The 21,687-nt window shown below is 44.4% G+C and overlaps 1 protein-coding gene across 2 annotated transcripts; it reads right to left on the minus strand.

Moving 5' to 3' along the window:
- Window positions 1-1,423: 1,423 nt before the first annotated feature.
- Window positions 1,424-21,365, minus strand: bdnf (brain-derived neurotrophic factor; the record flags this gene model as incomplete). Of its 2 annotated transcripts, none has more annotated exons than XM_080840327.1 (2): window positions 1,424-2,254; window positions 21,328-21,365. In XM_080840327.1, the coding sequence occupies one exon, from the start codon at window positions 2,231-2,233 to the stop codon at window positions 1,424-1,426; it is 810 nt and encodes a 269-aa protein (XP_080696453.1). The 2 variants fall into 2 exon arrangements, with proteins under 2 accessions (XP_080696453.1, XP_080696452.1); XM_080840326.1 differs by lacking the exon at window positions 21,328-21,365 and adding an exon at window positions 18,834-18,935.
- Between the last annotated feature and the right edge of the window lie 322 nt (window positions 21,366-21,687).

Raw genomic sequence — 21,687 nt, forward strand, 5'->3', positions numbered from 1 at the left:
CCAAACCCATGTCTCAACCTGGGCCTCTGGGACCCACATTGACCCAAGCACAACCACATGGCTAATTCTCTGCATATGGTGAGTGTGATGGCTCACAATGTCTGCTGTTGCATCATCCCAGTGGGTGCTACACGTCTGATATTGGAGTAATGGGTACCCTGTCAAATGAACTGTACACAAAGTGCTTTGGATGTCTAGAAAAGTATTCGCTGGGTGCAACCATTCACTTCTTCATGCATAGCATGCCTGTTCGTCCAGTTAGCCAGCCGCTTCGCAGTCTCCGCTTGCAGATGAAGGGGCCTTGCTGTTACTAACTAGTTGTCTTATGAGACATTACTGAAGCCAGAAGTTATTTCTTTACCCACCACCTACCTTTACAAGTGTCTCCGCTCAGAAATAAGGATATGGTATTCTTGTCTTTTAAACCCGATAATATTATTGTTTATAAATGTAAAGAGAGCTGTTAGTGCAAAGTACTTTTGTAAGAGGCATTTCTGCTGGGTGTTTGGTAGATGTCCCTGTGTGAGTTGTGTGAGTCACCAGGAAGTGCTGTCGTCCAATAATAGTAAGTGATCTCAATCGAGCTTGGATTGTTCTTTTTGGTATCTTTTTCATCATTTGAAGCTGTGCTGTGCTGTGCTTATACCAGCAAGGGGAGTGCTCAAACTGTATCAACATTGGTTTTGTTTTTCAGTTGCCTATAGTCATTTTTATTTCTTCAAATATTTCAATTTAATATTGCAAACAACTTCACAACATACAAAATGAATTATATTAATCCAGAACATATGTCAATGAATAAATTTTATATATTTTTTTATATATTTTTTCTTTCATCTTGTGGGGATAAAAAAATAAAACAGCAAAGCTTTGACAACAGCACCTTGACATAGTATGTAATTTCAACATTAACCTTGAGAAGATTGGAATAGTAAACAAATAAGTAGTGTACTTAGCGGAGGACAACCCTTGAACTGCTGAAAATGTAAACGGAATGTTTTGGTCAGTATCATTTCCTTCTTTCCCAAAGTGGACAGTTTCTCAATTCACAATAGAAGCAGCATGCAAGTTTTTTCTCTCTTTTTTTTCTTTTTAAATATGGGAGTCTTCCCCTTCCTGTATCTTCTGACTGAACCGAATTCTTGGCAACATAAAAAAGAACACAATGTCTTGAGGAATGTGATATAGTAATTTAAACTGGGCGCGAATGACTGATCAGATCTTTTTTTAATTGTTTACAAGGTCATGAATATGTTCAATAAATAGACTGTAGTATCACTTTACTGTATAAACTTCATCTTTTTTACATGCAGTCCATAAAATTTTCATCTGACGGAATAATTTACCCTGTTATGTATATATACAAATAGATATTTTTTCTCTCTTTTTTAGAACTCTCAATAAAATCTATACATTGTATACACTATCTTCCTCTCTTAATGGTCAATGTGCAAACACAGGAGGTGTCTATCCGTATAAACCGCCAACCAATCTTCCTTTTGCTATCCATGGTGAGTGCACGCACATACGACTGGGTTGTCCGGCATTGTGAGTTATAGTGCCGCTTGTCTATTCCCCGACAGCCGTCCTTTGTGTATCCCTGCGGGTTGCATTTGGTCTCGTAAAAATATTGCTTCAGTTGACCATTGGGCACGGGGACCTTCTCCATGACGGTGACGGTCAGCCCGGACATGTCTATGGCCGTCTTTTTGTCCACTGCCGTCACCCACTGGCTAATACTGTCACAGACACTCAGCTCTCCGCGCCGGGCGGGGTCCGAGTGCCTCCTGACGCGCATGGACATGTTCGCAGCGTCCAGGTAGTTTTTGTATTCCTCCAGCAGGAAGAGCAGGGGGGGCTCCAAAGGCACTTGGTTGCTGAGCATGACGCGTGAGGCGTACAGGTCGACGTCTTTGGCCTCCGCCGCCACAGCTGCTGCCGCCGCCGCCGAGCCTACTGGGCCGGGACCCCCCCCACCCTGGGACCCTTCGCTGCCCCCCTGGGTGTCGCCCCCCTCGCCCTCCAGCAGCTCCTCGATCACCTGCTCAAACGTGTCTGTGAGCGAGGGTAGCCCCCCCCCACTCTGTGGAGTCCCGTGGCCCCGGCCAGCAGTCGCCGCGGCGCCCAGGTAGCCCTCCACTCGGTGTCCTCGTACACCTGGGCCTTCTCTCAAGGGCGCGGCTCTTAAGCAACTGAAGTATGAAATAACCATAGTAAGGAACAGGATGGTCATCACTCTTCTAACCTGTTGGAACTAGAGAGGAAGAGTGATGGAGAGAGAGGGAGTGAAAGAGAGAGAGGGGACGGAGATGGATGATGAAAGAAAGATGAAGGGAAATGAAAATAGAGAGAGAGAAACAAAAAATATGTTAACTGTGTAATTCTTATTAAACAATAAAACTTAATTGTAATTAGTTGTAGTTAATAAATGTAGTTGACTTAAATCTAGAAGTAATTTTAATACCAGTTACTCTTTCCTCCTTTTTCACATATTGGAACAAAACCTGACTGTATTCATCTCTATTGTTTAAGGTTTGAAGGACTTCACTGGATGTCCTTAGCCAGTGAACATTCATTTAACCTCCATTTGAAAACCCTTTAGGGGAAAGGGGAAAAACAGAAAGAAATCGTTCTGAGAGTTTACAGTAAGCTCTAATAACTGGAACACCCCCCCCCCCCCCAACACACACTGACTCTTCTAACCTAGGGGACGTTTTACTCAATCAGAGACCCCCTACAGCAGCACACCTCTGGTTGTCCTTTCTGCATTGCCAGTGTGTGTGTGTGTGTGTGTGTGTGTGTGTGTGTGTGTGTGTGTGTGTGTGTGTGTGTTTGTTTGTGTGTGTATGTGTGTGTATATGTGTGTGTGTGTGTGTGTGTGTGTGTGTGTGTGTGTGTGTTTGTGTGTGTCCAACTCTGTTATTTGTGTTGCTTTTCCAGGCACTTGTGTAACAGCCTAGCCCCTTACCAAGCCCTTGGGAAACCCACAATTCTAGCTCCTGCTGAAACCAGCCCTCACCTGTGCCACCCTTTGCAACACGGCCACTTCACTCTCCACAACCCCGTCATGCCAACCTTCATGTGCCTGCTATGCCAATACTCAGCAACCAGCCGCATGGCAGACCTGGCCTGAGGTCCCAATCACTACAGCTCTGACCATATAATACACCACCTCAACGTTGCACACATACAAACTTTATGTCAAAGTAGATAACAGATGTACCTTCCCAAATTAAATGCAAAGACATGACACAACAGGAAGTATTTTGTTTACTGGTTAGTGGATAGAAGGATAATCCTTGACCTCCTACTAACCTATTTACTAACTTTTTTGTGACTACTATCTTTTGAGAGGAGAGGAGCGTGGAGCAGAGCGGACCGGAGAGGTGTGTGTGTGTGTGTGGGGGGGGGGGGGATAAGTGGAGAGGAGAGAACATGATGTCTCTGAACCCCCCCTCCCCCCTCCCCCCACTGGCCCAGGAGAGAAGGTCTGTTTGATTTGGCTAGTTTTACTGGGACGGGCAATTGAGCATTCGATATGATATCACCGTAAAATACACAGTAATTTGGAGAGGATGATTACAATTTGTTATTGTAGATGTCGAACCAAAGAGACTCATGTCCTGTTTTTCAGTTACTCATTGAAAGGAGAGTTCAGAGAAAATATACAAGGTATGTAAGTGGAGACAGATAAATTGGCCGTTTGTGGTCAAAACGGAGCTGCAATTAACCTGGGAACATTTTTTTTCTCATATGCCAGCAGAATGGCACACATGCCAAGGCTTTAATGTGTGGGTTCAGCAACAAGACAAGAGGAGAAGACCTCAACGTACTCGCCCCATGCCTTTGATCTTCAAAGCTGACTTCCAAAATCACCTTCTTTATATGATGATGAGCATCTGCACAATATACTTACAATTAACAAGCAATATCATTTGACACATAAGTAATCAAACTGTAATAATAAAATAAGTATTTACCACTCTTAAGTGAAAACGTACTCCTTATAGCTCTTGGTTACGAATACATGAGCTGAGTGTTCGCTATCATTTTATGAATGGCAAACAGTGTGATGCGCGCTCTTCATTCAGATCATCCGCTCCCCGCCCCAGGGTACGGTGTGCAGGACACGACAGCCAAAGGCTCGCAGCACCATATGTGCGGTGAAGATGAGGGGAGATGTCAATGAACTACTTAGAACATGGTAATATTCCAATGTCATGTGCTGCTAGGTACAGTGTTCAGAGAAAGACAGATGCAGAAAGAGAGAGATAGAGAGAGAGAGAGAGAGAGAGAGAGAGAGAAGGAAATGAAGAAGTGGAAGGATGGGGAAGACTGATAGATAGACAGAAAGGGTGATACAAGGAGGGAAGGAGAGAGAGAAAAGCAGTGAAAAGAGATGCCGTTTCATTCTGATGCATTCTAAGCCCTTTTGGTAACGAGCTGACGCAGACATGAATTTGGCAGCCTACATCTGATAAAAATTATAGGGCTGCCCTATTAAACAAAACACACACACACAGACACACACAGAGACACACACACAGACTCACAGTCACACACACACAGACTCGCTGCTCTCCCTAGATCCAGGAGAAGCACAGCCTTACCTCGGCGAAGCCCCCCTAAGAGTCACGGCAATCCAGCGCGACCATGGGCATCCCAAAGTCCTTCCCGCCACGCAGCACCACACCGAGCTGTAGTCAACAACCCACAATGGCAATCAACAACACCCAGTGCATACCGCAGGGGATCACAACAAACACACGACAACAACAAGACCACAACGAAGAAGGCACACACACACACACACACACAAAAAAGAAAATCCAAAGACCCAGCTCTGCCCCTCTCCTCTTCCAGAGAAACAGGAGTGTGAATGTATGTGTGTGTGTGTGTGTGTGTGTGTTAAAAATAGCCCTGTGCGCAGCAAGGCGTCCCCAGGCTCTCCCCCTGCTGTTCTCCTGGTGGCCGGAGCGAAGCCGACCGGGTGCTGAGGAGGATTGGATCTCTGGGCAGCGCCAGCAAGCTCCAGCGGCAAACGCCAGGGCAACACCTCGTCTAAAAGTAATTTGTTTCATTCTTAATTGGTGTCTGGGGCCGTGGCTGTGATTTGCCAACGCCATGGCTACCGCCATGGAGATATAGAGGCTATAAATAGGCGTGCTGCGAGTCCCACGGTCCCGATTCAGAATCTCACATCCTTCTGCTTAATGAGAGCCCGGCCCTGAGCTCTGTGACGCCCTACTCTTCAAGGAGGGTGTGTGTGTGTTTGTGTGTGTGTGTGTGTGTGTGTGTGTGTGTGTTTCTGTGTGTGTTTCTGTGTGTGTACTATGTATTTCACATACGTTTGGGAAAGGCAGCAGGGGCATTTTTTCTCCATCCTCTGTAAAAACAACCTTCAAAAAATACACACCTACACATACATGCACTCTCACACACTCTCTCTCTCTCTCTCTCTCTCTCTCTCTCTCTCTCTCACACATACACACTCAGACCAACCAGTTTACATCACTGATGCCTCAATCAATCCTAATGAGATGAAGGAGACTCCATAACTCGCAAATGCTGGTCATACAAGCATGAAAACTGCCCGTCTGCCTGCCTGCTAGCCTGCATCTGATACATTAGGCAGTGGAAAAAAAGATATCAGGTTTTTACTTCATCAGCAACTACCTGCATTAATCGTTTACCAAAACACTCTGCCCAACAAAGTCTCTGAATATCACAGGTCCTGGAAACACACAAGTGAGGAGGGGAGGTGTAAAGGGAGAGAGTGGCTTCCCTTGGCTGTGAAATGTAATTGGGACGCCTTAGACAGCTCAGGCCAGCATCCCCTCCCTGTAAAACACGCAGGTCTCCAAAATGTCCTCAAACTGGCTGCTCAGTTCGCAGAAATGTAGCCCAGTAACTGGCCCAGTTTCATTGACAACCCAATTAGCAAACATCTGGCATCTCTTTCACCAAGTCTGGCTTGTTTTCTGAGTTGCCAGAACTTCTGCGCATTGCTTTTTTTTATGATTAAAAAGTGTCGTTGGACAGTTGGAAGTCTAAGAATACAGGTCTGCTCACACCAGTAGGTTGATCTATGAGGTTCCCATCACCTCGTCTCCCAACCAGAGATGCTGGCGGCCTGTTTTTGTCCTACATTACATGGATGTTGCGGCAAACATAGGCATGATGTTTAGGTAGGTTGGAGAGTTCCATCACTGTTGACAATAAACAAAGCCTTCAAAGGGCGAAGAAAAGGAAGGAAGAACAAAGAAGAGGAAGATGCCACACCTCTTCTGCTCTTTGAGATGTAGAACAGAGAATGGGACTCAATAGAGGAAAGATGGTGAACACACTTTTTTGTTTTACTCCTGACATGTTTAAATCTCCTGCACTTGACTGCATAATACATAGCTGTGTGGGAATTTGTGCATTTTCATAAGACTCTGATAAACCATCCACCATCTCATACTGTACCGATGTGATTAAATGAAATGTGTTTTCTTGCATGGGGAGAGATGAGAGATGAGGGAGCAGGAGGAAGAGAAGGAGGAGGGGTTGAGAGGCGCGTCATTTCAAAGCATAACAACCCTGATGACGTCTCTAGCAGCCTCCCCTGGGGGGCTGAATGACAGGGGGTGGGGGGGGGGGTGTTGGGTATCGCAGGGAAGGGAGGGGTGGAGAGGAGAGTGTTCTGAGGCAGTACTGCTCATCTATCGCCTATCGCACCATCGCTCCTCTCAAAGTCTCCTACTCACAGCAGGGGGCAACAAACGATTTTTATTTCCTGTTTCCTGTTCCCATCAAGACAATCAATACGACTTATGCTCTCACTCAGTCCCTTGTTAAAACGCAATCTAGCCCACAAGTCACATTGTTGCTCTTGGACTCTGCCAGAATAACCAAGCCTGCTCCACTCACACCAAAGGCAGAAGCCAATTCCTGCGCAGAGCAGTGCCTTGATTCTTGCCTCCTATCCTCGAATTGCATGAATGTTTAGTTGAGTTGATTGTTTTCATGAGTATTATCGGTTTCAATTTCTACAATTTCTACACTACACAATAAATATTTGGCACATGTGACATGTTGCAGGACGGGTCATCTACGCATCACTTTTGATTTTGGCCTGCATGTGCGTGTGTGTGTGTGTGTGTGTGTGTGTGTGTGTGTGTGTGTGTGTGTCCTGTGTCACCTCCATACATCCACGTGTGGGTTGCAGTGTGACGCTTAAAAAACTATAAAATAAAAAACTGACTGAAGTCAGCCTTGTTTGATCTAACACAGCATCAATTCTCAAGATTCTGAAGCAATTACCGAAAATAATGAGTCCTCTGTCAACTTGAGAAAGGCTATGATTATTACTGATTACTTCATGCAATCTAGTTTGATATACCCTTGACACATACTCAACAGGTTAACGCCTAGCCAAGAACTCACACTCTGATTCGAAAGGCTGTTCAAGTGTCAGATGGTCTGGGAACAAATCCTGTCCATACTGATGTCCCACATGGCTCAGTGCTGAGACCTTTCTCTCTTTTCTCATCAAACTGAACACACTGGTGTCTCTTTCTCACACACACACACGCACACACACACACACACACACACACACAAACACACACACACACACACACACACACACACACACACACACACACACACACACACACACACACACACACACACACAAGCCTTAGAATGAAGCGATCCCAGTTTTCAACACTTCTGGCACATCAAAGACACACACAAGATCATGCTTGTCATAAGTGCTGAGGATATGTCATCGAAGCCTGACAAAGAGTGCATTTCACTTCATAAAGCATTTTTGTTTCGTTACCCCTTCTGGCATTTTTTCTGCTAACCATTCAAACTGCTACACTGACCTCAAGGTGTCTGTTGTATCACAGTCAACAGCACATCATGAAAAAAATAGTGTAGAAGAGAAAACATAAGAAAAGAAATCCTGCTGCGGTTTGCTAAACACACAGAGCCCTTTGCCAAAGTCTGATTGATCACGTGTTTGGCATGTCTCTCTTCTCATGTCTCTCTGGTCTTTTATATATGAAAAGCGGCGGTGTGCATCTGTTCATTTGTCTTCAGCCAGGCAGGTATGACAGGACGGGCTGGCTCACCTGTGCATGGCTTGTCTCGTGACTGGTGTTTGTTCAGGTCTCCATACCTCACAGCTGTTAACACAACCTCCCCTCAATGACTGTCAAAAAAGTGCCCCATGGCTTTGATTTGATAGGAGAATTAAGACATGGGTCTCTTTTATTAGGAGGTTCATCACTTACTCTAGAGTTAACCTACCCAGGTTTGTCACCAAACTACATACTTGGAAAAAAAAACCCTGATTTACAACAAATTTCTCTTTAGGTGTTCTGTATCCGCAGGAGTAGGAGGGATGGTAGTTACCAACCCTCAGTGCCAATTAGAAATTGTACACTGCAAGTATATTTACATGACAAAAGGAGTAAATGTACTACTGCAGAAAACACATGCACCCCATTTTCCAAGTCTTACCAGCAGAGGAGTTAACTGCCTATGCAAGCTGAACTATTAGAACATATATTTCCTTCCACTGTCACCCTTGGCAACGTCAGATTTCCACATGGACCCATACACAAGTCTCACCACGGCAACCATGTGACCAGTGTGAAGTAGACGGACAGAGAAAGAAAACCTTGCAAGGTATGGCAACAATTTGGAGAGTTGAAAGCACCTCCCAGTAAGTGTTGCAAGGTGTATTTTGGATCTTTCCATGGTGACAGTATCTTGACAATCAATCTCGCACAGCTGCACTATACACTTATGGGAGAATGTCGAGAAGGCGAGTCCCGCTGGCCCTAATCCAATTGATTTACATTTAGCAATTCTGTGTTCGGATGCCTTTTCACTGACTCACTCATTCTACCCGTCCCATCCTAAAAACCCCTGCACATCGTGCTCGCATACACATACACGGCTACACTCTGATACTCCTCAGTGTTTAATGGCAGCCCATTCCATTGCCCAGAGATACATTTCAAATAGTTGGCATGGGAAAAAATACCGTGGAGAAGCAATCCCAACGCATCAAGCATCACGAAGCATAACTAAAAGCGCCCTCATTGCTAATAGGTTGACAAGCCTGCCCGTCCGGGAGGGGAGTGGGGGTGGTGCGGGTGCGGAACAGCTCCGCAAATTAAACATTCGCGTTTGTTATTATTTATTCATAGCGCTCGGTTCTTCGCGTAATAGGAGAAAGGACAGGCATTCATAAGATCTGGACGCATCTTCCAGGATGTGTTTTTTGCTCTGTTAAGTGCTGTTTTCCGCATCGTTTCCCTTTCACTCCGGTGGGTTAACAAAGCGCCTTAACAATATTGAATGGAAAATTACATCGCTCGCCATAAAAAGATGGAACAGATCGAAATACCAAACTCAAAGGGAGATGTGAATGAAGTGTGGTCGACTACTTCCTTTATATGAAACCGCTGGCAGTGACCAGAGGACTATATAACGGCATCTTCGGCTCCCCTCTGAAGAACAACCCAGTCGAAAAACACGCAGACGGAATTTGCAAGGTGCATGCAGTAGATGGCGCGTTTGACTGCGTAAAGCGCAAAGACATTCAACCCGGCTGAACGACCAAACAAGCTGTAGTCTGTCAACCACACACACGCACATACACACACACACGCACACACACACACACACACACACACACACACACACACACACACACACACACACACACACACACACACACACACACACACAGAAAGCGACAGACACACGCACATTAGAGAACAAAAACTACTGATGGGGCCAGGCAAACTGACAACCCTCGACATACATAAATACATAAAGACAGAGAGATAGACAGACAGAGAGACAGCCAGATAGATAGATAGATAGATAGATAGATAGATAGATAGATAGATAGATAGATAGATAGATAGATAGATAGATAGATTGATAGATAGATATATAGATAGATAGATTGATTCGCTACTACAAACCAGTGCAAATTGTATTAAGTTCAAAATATGAAATCAGTACTAATACTGGTATGTGTTACAAGAACAATACAAATACCCCATATCTTAATTTCTAAATTAAATTGGGTGAGTCTTTTCAACTTTGCTGGTCACAATTCCATCACCCTCGATTTGGCGCACTTTCTGTCCTGATCTGAAATCCGAGGTGTCTTCTCAGATTCCGTCTATGGAGAACTTTTCTAGATCGTCACGGCGGTCTAGATAGTTTGTGTGATACGGAACGGAAACATACTAACAGAACTATATTTAGCCGTGCATCCACTGTATATTCCCTGTTATTCATCCAAACACACGTCCCATGCATCCGAAGTGTATTACGAGTTTGCATGACCACTGATGACGAGAGTTTGTTTGTATCCCAAATATTCATCTTTGCGTTACCATCTTATCCCGAGACCTAGACTCAATGCCGGTAGGTAAACCTATGCGTAAGGTCTCAAGTTTCCTATGAAGTCTTAATGAGTACACCCAACTTAAAATTGTTTAGCCTTAGCATTTGGCTGCCTGCGAGAAACAATTACTTTACGACTGAGTATAGGTCCTAGTACGCGCAAGCACATCGGACATCCATCATAGATCTCTTCGAAATCCCACTTTCAGTTTTAAAAACAGCATATTATATTAACACAAATATGGGTTTTGGCTAGAAATACCGTTACCTTTTACATTTGGTACACAAACTTATCGTTCAATTAATATTCATCTGTAAATTACAATAGGTAAAGTGGCGTGATATGCATTTCAGTGATATTCTGTAATATTCTATAATGCAAGATGATGTTAACGCCGAGACCTCATTAGGATATTCAAGCGAAAAGGACAGAAATATCAAACAGTCTGCCTCCACTGACCCCTTTCCTGTTGCACATTAGAAATTCAATCAACATAATAACGGCGTTTCTTATTAATGAACGCGAAGATAAGGTTTCACTCCCCTCTTTCAAACTGCGCCCGAGTCGGTACCTTTCCCGGGTCCACCACTTGATTACTTCTAGTTGAACTCCGCCGTCTGCTTTTTTACAAGATTTAAAAAACACCACATAAGTCAGAAGAAACCGCGCAACACAGCCTACCTTTTACTGCCCAGTCGTAAAGGAGACCACTCAACAGGACAGAGTCATCTGGGGTGTTTTGGAGAACGCTCTGCGTAATTGTTAGGATTATTTCGTTGTATTTCCCTTCCGTTTTCTCTGGCAGCTTCAAGTTGTCTCTTCAGCTTTGGAGCAAATAGATTAAATTATTGATGGTGGAAATTGCATGGTTGAGGTAACAGACTCCCATGACTGAGCGTATCCTTTGGAGATGGGTTTAGACTGAAGGGTTGCATGCTAGCACACAAGACGTTGCGCGACCGGAGACCTCCTGAGCCTGAAATGACGACTTCATAGCGCGCAACTACAGTAGGCTAACTAACTCTGGCGTGACGTTGCAACATGTGACTCCACTACCGGCTGATGCTCGCCAACCGAGTCGAGTGCATGAGTCTGAAGTAACATCGGAAAGTCTGCGCGTACCCACCCCCCTCTCTTCAACCATCGCGCGTAATGCGTACAGAATTCTAAACAGCGTCCGACTTTTACTTATCCTGGATGCTTTCGTACCAGGTGATGCCCGAAACTGAATGTTTTGCATTCGCTATTGAATTTACCCTTAACGTCTTTTCATAAGCATTCCGGTTTGGCGGACCGGCCTTGGAGGATCTGTTGCTGCAGAATAATCCACGCTATCAAGTTAACCAGTACCGTATCACTTTGCAGCTTTGTTCACCCATGTTCTCAACTGCACGTTTGGCGAATTCTTCAGGGCAGCCAATATTAAAAAGATACAGAAACTGCAAACAGCAGCACCATTTAAGTAGTGTTCTTACCAAGTATAGAGGCTATATAATAATCGTCCGATTAGGCTACTTAAAACCTATGAATTGACTATAAATCGTAGGTTTCATAATAAACTGAACTCCATTCTAAAATCAATTAACGTTTAACATTAGATGATTAGGTGATGTCGACGTATATTTAATGTGTTCTTCCAGCAAATATGTCCGATGTGTACTTCCAGCAAATATGATTCAACCAATTTGGAATTTTCACTTAGGACAGTTTGTCTCCACTTCCGCCAGAAGGGCTGCCAACTACACAAACCCGTTTATCAGTCAAATGGAATTTACGTGGCATAAGCAAAACTTTGTTTTCTTATGATGTAATCATAATAATCGGTTGCACGTTTTTTTTGTAATCCATCGCTATTGACTATGACAAACAATATAGATTACAGATACATTAGCATACAACATTTTCACATCAATATGGTTTTAATTCAAAATGTTCTCACTTCATATATATAGATCAAGTCATATGAGCGTTTTCTTGTGGCTATAAGTAGGGCCAGTATCAGTCTTTTTATCATTGCTGAATGGAAGTGTCTAGGGTTCCCTGGTCCCCTTCAGCTGACAGACAGCAGATCATCATATGAATTGGATATTTCATCAGTGTGAGCACAGGAAAGGTGTGCTTCAAAGGTGAGCGTTGCCCCCCTCTCCCACCTGGCGCACTCCTCGCCACATCAAGAGTCTAGTCAGTAACGGATCTCCACAAGCTGCCATATCTTAGCCCTTTGTCAGCACCCTGACAGAACGCCCCTCCCCTCAACACACACACACACACATACACACACACACACACACACACACACACACACACACACACACACACACACACACACACACACACACACACACACACACACACACCACTCACACACACACACCACTCACACAAACACACACCAGCTCTCTGTAATGTCTCAGATATAAGGCACCAGATGTTCGATTGTTCTGCCATCTATAGGAAAGGTGGGTTGGGTGTGTATGTAGTGTGTGTGTTTAAGTGTGTGTGTGTGCGTGTGTGAGAGAGAGAATGTATGTGTGTGTGTGTGAAAGAGAGCGAGAGCCTGGTGGAGAACGTCTTCCTACACGTGTCAACAGGTGGTCAACGGAGATCAATACTGTTGAGATATCCACCTGAACAAAGCTAACATATAACGAATGTCTGGTCAATAACACTTCAGGTTGGCGAGAGCGGGCGAAGAGAGAGAGAGAGGGAGAGAGAGAGAGAGAGGGAGAGAAAGAGAGACAGAGAGAGACAGAGAGAGAGAGAGACACTCAGCCACTCCAGCTCACATTAGCAGGCTCAGTAGGGTTCTGCAAATCCAGTCCAGTTCTCTAGTTTTTAAAGATCACGCAGAGAACACATGGGGAGTAGTTCCTGTGTGTTCTCCATTTCCTCTAGGCGGTTACACATTCGTAGGCACAAGGGCAGCATAGTTCCATGCTTAAAGTTCCTGGCACCAAAGAGGCTGATTAAGCCAAGCTTTTTTTTGAGGGTAGTGGGGGGTGAGAAAATGCTCATTACCCTTGCGGTGCTACAGGACCTGGACATCCTCCAAGGCCAGATGCGTGCAGGAGGAATGGAGGTATGAGGATGATCACTCTCAACCTGGCTAATGAGGTGGAGGGGGTTCCTGCAAGGCAAGGCCCAGCAGGACAGAGGAGGTACACACCTGCTCTGTCATCCACACACACACACACACACACACACACACACACACACACACACACACACACACACACACACACACACACACACACACACATTCTCTCCATCTCTCACACTTAAGCTATTCGCCTTCTATGTCACACACACACATACACACACATACGCTTTCCCCCCCGCCTCTCTCTCTCACACACACACACACACACACACACACACACTAAACTCCCAGGGACTAGCCAAGATGAATATAGCTCGTCCCAGTGGATCACAGGAGGTTAGACCAAACTCTGGATGACAAACAGTTGCATCAGCAATTGCTGAGCGACATGACGCCATGGCACCTCTCTTTCCTTTACACACACACACATACAGACACACACACACACGCACAAGCACGCACACACACACTCCACACTGAGGCAGCTTCACGCAGGTAATTCATAAATAAATCACTCGGCATCTCATTAGGTGATTAAAAAAAGGAAAAGATGAACAAAAAAACAACAACAATTTGATCTTGCTCTGTTCTGCAAATACAGCACAATGTTCAGCAGGTACAGACGATGACTGCAGTGGAGGAACTGTTGAACTGAGTGCCAATTATGCACTGACACTTAGGGGGGGTCAAGTTTTGGTCAGGGTGTATACAGACCCTAAAATGTACAACACAGTTCAAAAAGTGCACAATACATATCCCCCCCCCCCCCCCCCCCCCCCCCCCCCCCACCTCACATGCACGCAGACTGTTACTGTTTACTTTCTTTGTGGGGGGGGGGGGGGGGGGGGGGTGGATAACTCTTACATGTGGGGCTCAATCCCCTACCCCCCTATTTCACACCATGCTGTCAGAGTAAACACACAAGAAGATCACAGATTTGATTTTCTTCGGTACCATGTACTGAACCTTCTACCATGCCCATGCGCTCATGAATACCTGAAGGTCTACTTATTACTAGGGGTATGTGGTGTGTGTGAGGTAGAGGTGTGTGTGTATGTGTGTGTCAGATGTAGGATGCATAAACAGATGAGATGCTACACTTTCATACACAAACACACAATGATTATACAGAGTAGATAAATATGTTTTTGTTTATCTCTTATAGGTTGTAATACAAAAAAAAAGGCAAAACATTTTTTTGAATGTTCTCACTGGTAATGGTCTAATGTACGAATAACCTTCAAATGGATTCTACACTTGTTGATGGTTTCAAAGACTTTTCCCATGGACAAGGAATTTCTATCAAATAGTTTATACAGTAGTTCAGATGATCCTATGGGTTTATTCTGATACTGAGAGTAATTTGGAGTTGCTCTGCTGGCTGGGTCTTCATTAAAGCACATTGAAACGTATCCTTCACAAATGCTGCCCTCTTGGTCGTTGGAAGGACTTTTGAGTTCAAGCGTTGTGTTTTTCTTTTCTTCCTTAAAAAATACAATTCCCAGACTTCCAGAGTGTTCCGGAAAGTTGAATGTTGAGAGAGTCAGAGCGGCGTCAGAAGCGATGGCCGTTTCTCTATCCAATAGGTCGGGTCGCTTATGACGTCACCTCGGCTTTCTCAAAGACACGTCCCGCATGACTGGCCCTGGTGCCAAGGCCTCGCCCCGGGTTATGAACAGCAGTTGTCAACTATCTGTGCCACCGGGCCTCCTGTGGCGCCACGCGGCTGAAGCACCCATGGGGCGTGAAGAAGGCACAAGAGTAAAACCGCTGGCATCCAAAAGATTTCACACACTCACAAGTTTTTCAGCATCTCTCAGCACCCAGGGACTTTTGTTCCTTTTGCTTTTGGCCATAAGGGCAGACCTTTGCTAAGGGCTTTAGTTTGGGAACCTTACTGGTGAACACACAACATGATCAGATAGAGAGGTGACCATCAGTCAGTATGATGTAGCACTGTACTACACATTGGCTAAAAGTGTTGCTACATACCCCTAATTGTCATTAGTATTAAACCTGTAAGTATGACTGCAGCTTCGATTAATTGAGTGTGTGTGTGTTTATGTGTGTGTGTATGTGTCTCTGTGTGTGTGTGTGTGTGTGTGTGTGTGTGTGTGTGTGTGTGTTTATGTGTGTGTGTATGTGTCTCTGTGTGTGTGTGTGTGTGTGTGTGTGTGTGTGTGTGCGTGTGTGTGTTAATGTGAATAAGCACAGAGTGAGTCGGCACATTTCCAGTTGTTGCGTGTTTTTGATATATGTGACTCACTCACAGAAGAGTCCGGAGAGCTCCTGCCAATGCTGCGAACATGCCAACTCCTGACTCCTGACTGAGCCTTCACTGCCTCATTCACAGGGAGGGAACAGAAAGAGAGGGACAGAGAGAGACAGAGAGAGAGAGAGAGAGAGAACAGAGAGCAGAAAAGGCTTGAGTGGTACAAAGAGAGTGAAAAGAGACAAAAGAGGGGACTGAAAAAGACACATAGATAAAGGAAAGCAAAAAAAAAGAATGAACGAAAAAAGGAAAGGGAGGGAAGAGCGAGAGGGATGGGATGGATAGAGTGAAGGGAGAGAGCTAAGACTCTATGACTAAAGCCTCCTCTCTCTCTCTTTCACACATCATGGATCGTAGACCTCTTCCATTTGGAGTCAAACAAGAGTGAGAGGAACTGCAACAGGTCCCCTTGATTGCGTCAAAGGCTGACGTCACACACACACACACACGCACACACACACTCACGTCCACACTCTGCAAATGAACCAAACTGTCAGTTTAGGTGCACATACATACATACATACATACATACATACAAACACACACACATGTAAACCCACACACACCATACGGTACACTTCCCCCCTACTAACATATAGACCACAGCCACGGGTAATCTATCCTTAGTGATGTGCACCTCCTGTTGGGGTAATGTATCCTCTAGATCTGCGCTCTCAGCTCTGCACAAGGGCTTTGTGCTCCCCTCCACAGGTAATTCAGTCCTTCTAGGGTTCAGACCACGTTCCTGTGAGCCATACGTGTAGTGGGCACATATGCATAATTTGTAGGCTGGTCTTGTCTTGTCTGCATGTTGCCTTTGTAACCTTTCCTGGTACTGTCTTTTTCTTACTCTATATCTTCTGCTGATATACGCTCTCACACACACACACACACTCAAACACACACACAGACACACACACACACACACACACAAACACACATTCACACACACACACGCACACATTGTAATGCAATGTATTTATGTGGCAATGGAGCATCTTCTGCCGTGGGCAAAGCAAAATTCTGATAGATCTCTAGAAAGTTCTGTGAAGGTCTTGACGCAACTGGTTACACAATCAAAGCATCGTGGATCATGTCATGGCCGCGGCCAGTAAAGCTTCACATCTGGAGGCACCTTCACATGTTTGCAGCGTATCGGCTACAGTTCAGGATTGTTGGTGCTGCTCGCGGAAAATCACAAAGCCAATTTGTTCGTCACATAGCCATCAGTGCAAGATAAAGAGCAAAATAGGCTGATGGTTTGCTGGTAATGGACCAGACATCGCTCTGCCATTCGACTAGCCGCACAAGCAGCTGAACAGAACCAATGACAAGTTTGTCAACTCCAAAAATATATATGCACATACCAACAAGTGCCTCCACACACCCAATCATACATAAATAAAAAAAAAAAATCGTACATCACGCGTGATTGCAAAGTACATACAAGAATGAGCGGCACAAACACCCAGACAAACACACAAATCCAGGTTACTCAACATATCCAATAGAACATGGACCAACATCTATACAAGATATCTATATATTTATATAGAGAGAGATAGATAGACATAATGTTCAGCCATGAGCCCTTACATACCAGGAAGCTGGAGGCAAATCCAGTTCAGTTTGAGGGTTGCTCTTGGTGGCGCGTCTGTTGCCAGGCACCAAAACTAAATCTTAGTGCTCGCTGGAGCTGTGAGCTCCTCAGATTGATAGGGAGGGCAGGTGGGCACAGCTGTCTCCGTGAGAGAGCTGTTGGCTTTATATCACTGCGCAAAAACACACAGGTGGGAAGAAAAGCAAGCGGAGCAAACCCCCCACCCCCATCACACACACACACACGCGCGCACACAAACACACCTCAGCATGACCCAGCCCAAATATTGGAGGTCAGGGAGGAATTCAAAGATACTCAGATTCTCACACACATTTATACACAGACATGCATGGTCACACGCTGAAACCCATACATAATTATAAAGCCATTATAGTACAACAAATGAGCAGTTACTCATATAAATATGCAGGACAACATTAACACAATTCATTTGCATATTCATAGCTACGCAACAACAAAAATAAATAAGTCAACACTTCAACGCGGTGATAAATCTACACAGCTGCACCGCTGTTGCCCCCTGCGCGAGAACCCGCTGGCAGACGCGCGCGCGTGCACGCACACACACACACAGAACTTGATTCATACGCGTCAAGTCCATCAGCCGAAAAGACTGCCATTTCTTGCCAAAGCGCCGGACTCCGCCACCCCTGCCATCCCGTCCCTCTCCCCACACCTGTCCGTTCCTTTACAGTAGGTTACCGGCGAAAACACATACAGCCACCCGGTCAAGTCCGGAGCAGTGTCTTGGACAAGGGTCCAATTGTTCCGTGATCCCCTCCTTCACACGTGCGATAGAGCGTTAGGCAGGCTGTAACTGTGTTTGCCGCGTGACCAACCTCTCGCCATAATATATTTATGAGGATTTTTTTTTTTTTTTTACAATTTTTAAATGTATTTGCATAAATTACATTGGGATACTGAAGTGACCATATCACGGGTTAAAAATTGAAATTATACTTTCGTTTTTGTATAACCTACCTGTAGGTATTTTCAGTATTACTATTATTATTAATATTGCTATTATTATTATCATTATTATTGTAATATTAATTATTATTGTTATTATTATTATGCTGCTGATATTATGTGTCTCCTAATCCTACAGAATCTTTTACCCATATTGCATTATAACCTAAGCTACCTTGCGGGCTGATAATTTCCCACGGGGACTTGATTTAATATGACTTAATTCACAACGCACGCAACAGAATAATGAAATTCTTCCGGTTAAAAACTCGGTATATTTAAAAGTTAATTAAGTTGTCTTGGTGAACGATGCATTTTTTTAAACCGACAAAGCATTTTCGAGCAGCATCTCCCGCTCATCACTCTTCAGGAACCAAATTAGCGCTTAAACTATACAAACAGGATACCACAATAATGCTCCGTGTTATTTTGTAATGAAACCTACCATCTTCAGATTTGTTATTGACGCCACCCCAACTCTGCAGCGCTGAGTGTGCGGAGAGGGGGGCCGAAGAGGGAGATTCTCGGTAAGACAACACAACCCCATTTATGGACTGATCCGATGACGTACATTGCAGAAAGTTCTATAAAAAACCCTTCATACATACAAAGTGTGTCGTGCCACCCCCCACCCCCCTCCTCCCGCCTCCACACCCCTCCCCCCTCGCGCCCACACCCACACCATAAACCCACGTCTCGCCCTATCTTTCCCTGGAAAAATGCTTTCCCAAGACGAAAAAAGCACAAAAATATTAAAAATTCCAAGTAGAATAGTCCATGAGCATCATTGAGCAGAAGCAGGTAATGTTTAGGCATGCCAGTAAGCGCCACTGAATACATTTTAATTTGTCGCAGGTCTAATCGGTCATGAATCGCTGCACAACAGCACTCAGATAACGATTTCATTAAAATAACGGACTTTTCGTTTGGTGCGTCACAGGATAAATTATTTCAGGAATGGCAACCATTATAATCAAATCATTCCAACATTAATAAATATATGAACAACACAATACTTAGTTTTAAGTAATAGTATTTGTTTGCCGTTATTGTTGCTGTTGTTGTTATAAAAGCAGTTGAAAATTTGCACTTATCAAGAGGTAAGCTGACAGCAAAAAGAAACGGTTTCATCACCTTGTGTCTATTTGTCTTGCAAAATACACTTTTACAAACGCTCATTGTTGGTTATCAATAGATCACTAAGCATGTGAGTCTAGAGAACACGACGAAATAGGTGCAGTCATTAGATGTTAAAAGAGGAAAATAAACAAACAGTCTGATAATTGATGCATTGAATGTATTCCGCCTGGTGGGTCAGAGCACAGTTTAAAACGCCTGTGGGCGTTGATATCTCGGGGTTTTCTTGAGGCTGTTTGCCATGCAATTGCTTCGCTCTGAAATCAAATTCTTAGAGCAGGAGCGGATACAAAGAAAAAATGGACACGAGCTACATCCTCCATTTCCTCCTCGGCAACCGAGACGAATTTCTAGAACTTAGCCGGAGCAAAAGTCAGAAACGATTCTTCGCAGACTTAGCAAAAAGCTGACGTCTTTAGTTTTTGCCAGATCTTGCAAGGTATTCTCCTTTCCCCCTCCACAGTGCTCACGTAGAGCATTCAGTCTGTGCTTATCTAGCAATCTTATCTCTAGCTCCATCTAACCCGGCCATAACATTTGGCAATATCTAACCACGCCTATCCTAACACTGGTTCCGCAGGCTCTATCTACACAGCATCTTTGCCATCCCGTTGTCCTCTCCCGGCTATTTTGATCATGCAATTCACATTTGTTTTAATGGAGATGTTATCTGTGGCGAGTGGAAGTGCTCTCCTACTGTTGGCGTGTTGACTGAGCCGCGCGCGGATGAAAGGGGGGAGCAGGTGGTGCTCGCGGCGTAGTGCGGCTCGGGATGAATGAATCGGAGGAGCGAGCGGTCCGTAGTAAAAACACAAACCATATATATCCGCTCTTACGGAGGCTGGGGGAGCTGTTACAGAAACGATTACACCGATACGGCTGCCTGCACCACTTACAAATCAATTTAGCAAACACATTACCCCGACGATTTAACCATAGTAGAGACAGACTAACAAAATAGGCATGATGAATTTAAAGGAGAATAGATTAATAGATAGATAGATAGATAGATAGATAGATAGATAGATAGATAGATAGATAGATAGATAGATAGATAGTAGGTAGGTAGGTAGGTAGATAGATAGACAGATAGATAGATAGATAGATAGATAGAAAGATAGATAGATAGATAGATAGATAGATAGATAGATAGATAGATAGATAGATAGATAGTACCGCGGGAGCTGATACTTATATTTTATTTAACACATGCACCATTATTCTTCCGCCGGAGCAGAGCGTGGGTATTGCGCATACAAGTTCAATGTACAAAGACCGGGATTCCGCAAGCAGCCCTCGTCAAATCAGGATCGACATGCCCCGATCGACATGCACTTAAAAACACTATTTTCAGTAGCTCACTTGCAAGCATTTAATGTATATAAAGAACTTTTCTCACACAATTTTACAATTCTATGTAACTGTGCAAACCACATAAACGACCGAACGGTAATGTTGGTATGAAAAACGTGATTCACAATCTTGAATGATTCACAACTTTGTAAACGTTTTACATACAGCGAGATGCCAAGAATCTGTAAAATCATCACAATAAGGCCTACCTGTATATCTTGTAATGGTATATTATCAAAAGTTTACAGTTTAAGTCCGATGCCTTCATGAATAACTGTCACTAGCAGAATCCAACGCCAGGGAATTCACGAAAGCATGACAACATGTTTTCATAATCGCAATCAAACTTCAATTTGCGGTCCGCTAAGTACATCTGCCTTGACCAATAAAGCGAGACTACACCAAAAACCTTGTCAGCGGTATTACATAAAAACAGAAGCAGTTCTTACCTTTTTAAGAGCTGACAACCACTATCAGTGGTTAGATCTCCAAGACCAACGCTTGCATTTCCCAAAGTTAACGCTGCACAGCAAGTGGAGCTTGCAAAGCACGCGCACCCTACGGCAGCTCTAAGATTTCAACTTTCACATGCTCTAAGTGGCGACAAAACTCCGAGCGCAAAGTAAAGGAGACTTCTAGCGCCCGGATCTTTATCCCCTTTTGTTTTCGACCTCAGGGCTCCCACGGCAAGCGTTTATAGGAGAGAAAAAAAGAAAAAAAAGTGGAACAATTTCCTAGCTGGCAAAAGAACCGCAAAACGGAAAAAGCGATGGATGTCCCAATCCGTGTTAGTCCGCGGTGCTCAGCGA

The sequence above is a fragment of the Sprattus sprattus genome, assembly GCF_963457725.1.
Source record: "Sprattus sprattus genome assembly, chromosome: 6".
Classification (NCBI taxonomy): Eukaryota; Metazoa; Chordata; class Actinopteri; order Clupeiformes; family Clupeidae; genus Sprattus; species Sprattus sprattus.